Source organism: Lolium rigidum, chromosome 4, assembly GCF_022539505.1.
Source record: "Lolium rigidum isolate FL_2022 chromosome 4, APGP_CSIRO_Lrig_0.1, whole genome shotgun sequence".
Taxonomy (NCBI): Eukaryota; Viridiplantae; Streptophyta; class Magnoliopsida; order Poales; family Poaceae; genus Lolium; species Lolium rigidum.
Window position 1 is genome coordinate 96,438,036 of NC_061511.1, and position 4,866 is coordinate 96,442,901.

The 4,866-nt window shown below is 41.0% G+C and overlaps 1 protein-coding gene across 1 annotated transcript; it reads left to right on the top strand.

The window, feature by feature from the left end:
- Nucleotides 1–575: 575 nt before the first annotated feature.
- On the top strand, nucleotides 576–4,404 carry LOC124649796 (quinone oxidoreductase-like protein 2 homolog). The gene is made up of 6 exons (XM_047189367.1): nucleotides 576–1,042; nucleotides 1,340–1,448; nucleotides 2,018–2,109; nucleotides 2,239–2,497; nucleotides 3,190–3,333; nucleotides 3,896–4,404. The coding sequence occupies exons 1-6, from the start codon at nucleotides 696–698 to the stop codon at nucleotides 3,983–3,985; spliced, it is 1,041 nt and encodes a 346-aa protein (XP_047045323.1). The 5' UTR covers nucleotides 576–695; the 3' UTR covers nucleotides 3,986–4,404.
- The last annotated feature ends 462 nt before the right edge of the window (nucleotides 4,405–4,866 follow it).

Here is a 4,866-nt window from a genome sequence, read left to right on the forward strand (position 1 = left end):
AGAAAATAAAAATATCATGTGCTAAATGTTATTGGTCTTGATTCTTGTGCGATAAGAGAGAAACACTTTTTCCTATTCTCTCGGATCCATGACACTAATATAGATGTATCTAGATATATTTTAGTTCTAGATACGTAGTACATACTAGTGGCAAGTAATATGAATTGGAAAGAGTACTTTAAAGTGCATTGACTTAGATATCCACTTATTTGAGGACGGAGGAAGTACTTAGATTTGAAAATATGCATTGTTTACTACTGATCTATACTTTTGTCAAAGTTAAGTAACAAAATATTTTTAATCGAGATTCTGCATGTTTATGGGATACACCATTAACTACATGTGAATTTTTTCATGTTTAGTAAAATTGTAAATATGATTTTCGATTTCTAAAAAATAAAGGGATTATTGGAGCTCGGGAGCCGAAATCTCCCAAGTTGACTGCGCACGTGAATATAGTGGATCGATCGTTCACCGCTAAAAAATCGTGAAATTGATGCACTTCACATGATCACATCTGCAAAATCCTCTGTTCATCGCAGGCAAGAAATTCCTCATGCACAGAAACTTCCAATGTACTGTACTGTACATTAAGTAGGCAGTTAGCGTCAGGGACGGTGTAGTCCAGTCTTCTCTTCTCGCTTTCCCCGTCCAAATCCGAACCTGCTCCATTGTCCAAACCCCAACCCAAAGAAATGGAGGCGCTCGTGGTGCGGCGGCTCGGTGACCCCACGCTACCACCCGGCGGCGACGACTCGCCGTTCGAGGCCATCTCCGGTGAACAACCTGTTCCGGAGCTCTCGTCGCCGACGTCTGTGCGGGTGCGTGTGGCGGCGACCAGCCTCAACTTCGCGAACTTCCTGCAGGTGCAGGGCAAGTACCAGGAGCAACCCCCGCTGCCCTTCGTGCCAGGGTCAGACTACGCGGGCGTCGTCGACGCCGTCGGCCCCGGCGTGCGCAAATTCCGGCCCGGTGACCGGGTCTGCTCCCTCGCCACCGTCGGGTCCTTTGCCGAGTTCATCGTCACCGAGGAGAAGGGGCTGTGAGTTCGTTTTCCCTCTCCTGGCTGGTAATTTCTGTAGGAAGTTTACACTTTGTTGCTTTAGGTTCGGTCATTTGACGGAATACTGTACACGGGGTAAGAAAAGATGTGAGATTTATCTGTAGAGATCTAGGCGCCCGAAGTACTTTCTGTTGATCTGTTACCATTTGGTCAAAATCATACTCACAGACTTGCACAAAGCTAAACCCAATGTTCAGAAAAATCAATTCAAAAAATTAGGCAAGTCTAAAATAGCAAAACCGTCTGTTGAATCGGGACCATCTTATTGTGTATCAGATTCTTAGTTCCTGATGGATGTGACCTGGTCGCTGCTGGAGCATTACCTGTTGCATTTGGTACGTCACACCTGGCCCTTGTCCACAGGGCTCAACTGAAGTCTGGTCAGGTGGGTTCCCCATTTGCTTCTTTCGTCTTTATGATATCCATTGTACTTGCATTCTGTCTGTGTCATCCTTGATTGCACATTTAACTGGAGTTAATATTTCAGTCATGTCCAAATTAAAACTCTTACAATTTGGACCGCAAATCTGACACATGAAGTACTTGTTCAATTCTTTTGTTTTTTGTATAATTTGTGAGTAGATTACTTAACTTCTTTGATTTCTCCATCTTGTTGATGTAATTACCTTATTGCCTACGATTTATATGCACACGTTGTTTCTCTTAATATTTAGGCGAAATATATATATGTTAAGCCTGCAGATACCATCATCCAATATAAGAGAGTAAAAGTGCATCAAAAGTCCTAAATATATTCAAGGGTGTCAACTGTCAAGTGAGTCCCAAAAGTTAGGAAATGCACATGAGTCCTAATAGTGTGCACCTTGAATATTTTTCGGATTCTGGTTCATTTTACTCAATATAGAAAGTAAGTTCAGTATCTAATGTAGTCTTAGGCTCCTGAGCTTCTCCCGGTACATTGGTGGTTCTCATTAATGTAAGTTTTAATTTCAGGTGCTACTTGTACTTGGTGCTGCCGGTGGTGTTGGGGTATCTGCTGTACAAATAGGAAAAGTTAGTGGTGCTATTGTTATTGCGGTTGCCAGGTGATTAGCACAAGCAACTAAATTATTCGATCGTTGTTACTTTTCTTTCGTGAACATAGGTCGTGGCTATGTACTTATGTTGTTTGACTATTTTTTTGGTTACCTAAATAATATTTGTCTTGATCTCAGGGGAATTGAGAAATTGCACTATCTCAAGTCCATAGGAGCTGATCATGTGATTGACTCTAGCAAGGAGAATGTTATTGAGAGTGCCAAGTCCTTTTTAAAGGCTAGAGGTCTCAAAGGTGTTGACGTTTTATATGATCCTGTTGGGGGCAAACTTACTCAAGATAGTTTGAAACTTCTCAATTGGGGTGCACATATTCTGCTCATTGGATTTGCTAGTGGAGATGTTCCAGTTATTCGAGCTAATGTTGCACTTGTTAAGGTATACTAGTAAATTGCAAATGATGTTAAATTTAAGGCTGGTTTCTCGTTTAAAAGAGGTATACTAGTGCACTGAAACATGAAGGTGAAGGTCTTCTCATTTATAAGTGGAATTGACTCAATGCTGGCTTCATGTATTTAGTCTCACTTGTATGTTCTATAATTGATTGGTCTTCTTACTTAGAATAGGCATTTTGCCTTGACAGCCTCTAGCTTGCTAAATGAGCGACCCCAATAAATCTGTAAATTCCTGTAACATCATGTTGAAAGTAATTTGAGAATTTATCAGTCAGTACCATGGACAGCAATCCTATAAGTTTGCATCAAAATTATTTATGTGAGAAATTTCTAGTGCAATCAATCAATGTAAAGTTGTATTTAAGTAAAAAAATAGTTGATAGCACTAGAATATGAGATGGCAATATTGGGATGTTAGTATATTTATACTTCACTGCACTTGAAAGGAACTTCAATAGTAAGGATACTTTTTTTTGAAACGGGGGCAAAAAAGACTTTGCCCCAATCGATTAATTAAGGAGAAGTTTGAAGTTGACACGACTGTAAAAGCGGAATTATTACAAAGTTTTACTCTCCTTATTACAAAGTAGCAAGGATACTGAATACTGATAGAACTGCTTTCTACTGAATTTATGCTTACTACGATTACTCGCTAATTGTGGCGTGATGTTTCAGAACTGGACAATTCATGGTCTGTACTGGGGAAGCTACTTAATTCATCGGCCAGCAGTACTCATTGACTCACTCAACGAACTTCTGTCATGGCTCTCAAAGGGTTTGATAACAGCTAAAATCTCACACACCTACAGGCTCCCTGAGGTAAGCAACATGAAGTAACTTCACAATAGTTACACTGGGCCACGTGTGGTACTTGCCATCACGTAATCTAACATATCTGGATGGCAGAACTTTACACCGTCTAAGGATATTTTGTGAACTACGGTTGTGTAACTTATAGTTGCAATTTTTTCTTTTGCATCATTTGACTGCTTACAAATTCATAGTATTTCTTGTCTGTGCTTGTGAGAATTGCTAGAACTGCTGGAAATAATATCCAAGAGAACATCATTTCTCCGTGGCTATGCTTCAATTGTACGGTTTTGTTAATAAAATGGAAATTATCTACAGCAACTTTTAACCTAATCTTCTGGTTGTCATTAGTCTATTTCTGGTAAATGTTCATCAAGCTCTCCCTAACAAAATGATTTACAAGTTCATCCTCTAAGTTTGTATGGGGTAAATATGTAGAGCACTACCGTTAATAGCCAATTTTCACGATCATATTACACGGCTCTCGAATTGAGTCCAAAAAATCGCATGTATTTCTAGTGTGTTTTTTTGTATGTGTCTTGCTGTAATTTATTGTTAATTGTTTGTACAGGCTCATCTCGCTTTTGCTGCCTTGAGAGATAGGAAGGCCGTTGGTAAAGTCATGCTTGTTATGGGCTCATCAGCAAAATCAAGACTTTGATTCCCCTGGAAAGATTCCATGGGAAAGCTTTGACATCTATTGTGGAATACTTGCACTTTATCGTCGGTGGTTATAATATCATCAGCAGTAGTGTGGATGGCAGTGATGTGGTGTACAGCCGTTCTTGAATAAAAGCTACAATGCCTGAAATGGTTCATCTGTACACCATGTGTAGCAAATAGACACTTCTGAGACAATGCACGCGGGTGCACAGTAGTCCAAGTGAATAAGTATATGTAACAAAGGTGTTGAAACTGGGTAGCAGGTACTTGTTGGTCGTCTCAACTTGATGGTTATGTATGGGTGTAGCAATATAGCATCATGCCCTTCGTGTATTCACCAAGGCAAGGTAGGAAACTCGAGCGGAATCTTTCTTGATCTACCGCTAGTTAAACCCTACTGTTATTCTCCTCGTTCTACCTACTGTTATTCTCCTTGTTCTAAGCGCTGCTTGGGTCACTCGCGCCATCAACGCAACTAGGCAAGTGTGCTCCAGCACGCCATGTAGCCTGTGCTTGTGCACCGCACCTGTCGGATACCCCATGATGAAAGGCCATTCTTCGAATACCTCATTTATGATACCCCATGATGAAAGGTCATTCTTCGAATCGACCTCATTTATGATCTTCTGTAGGATGATGCCCATCTCAAGGTATGAGGTTCCATCTTCTATGTCCTTCTCATCTCGGATAGATGATGTAGTTGATCGTCCACTTGGTTGAACGGATGAAAACACTGATGGTACCAGTGACCGACCGTGTGCATAGTTATGGGATCGGGGTTCAATCCGGTTTTGGTTGGTTCCGAAACATAATTCGTTCAAGGGTGCTGCTGCAACCGTGTGCATGGTCATAGGGAAGGTGTTGTCGACCGTGCACTGC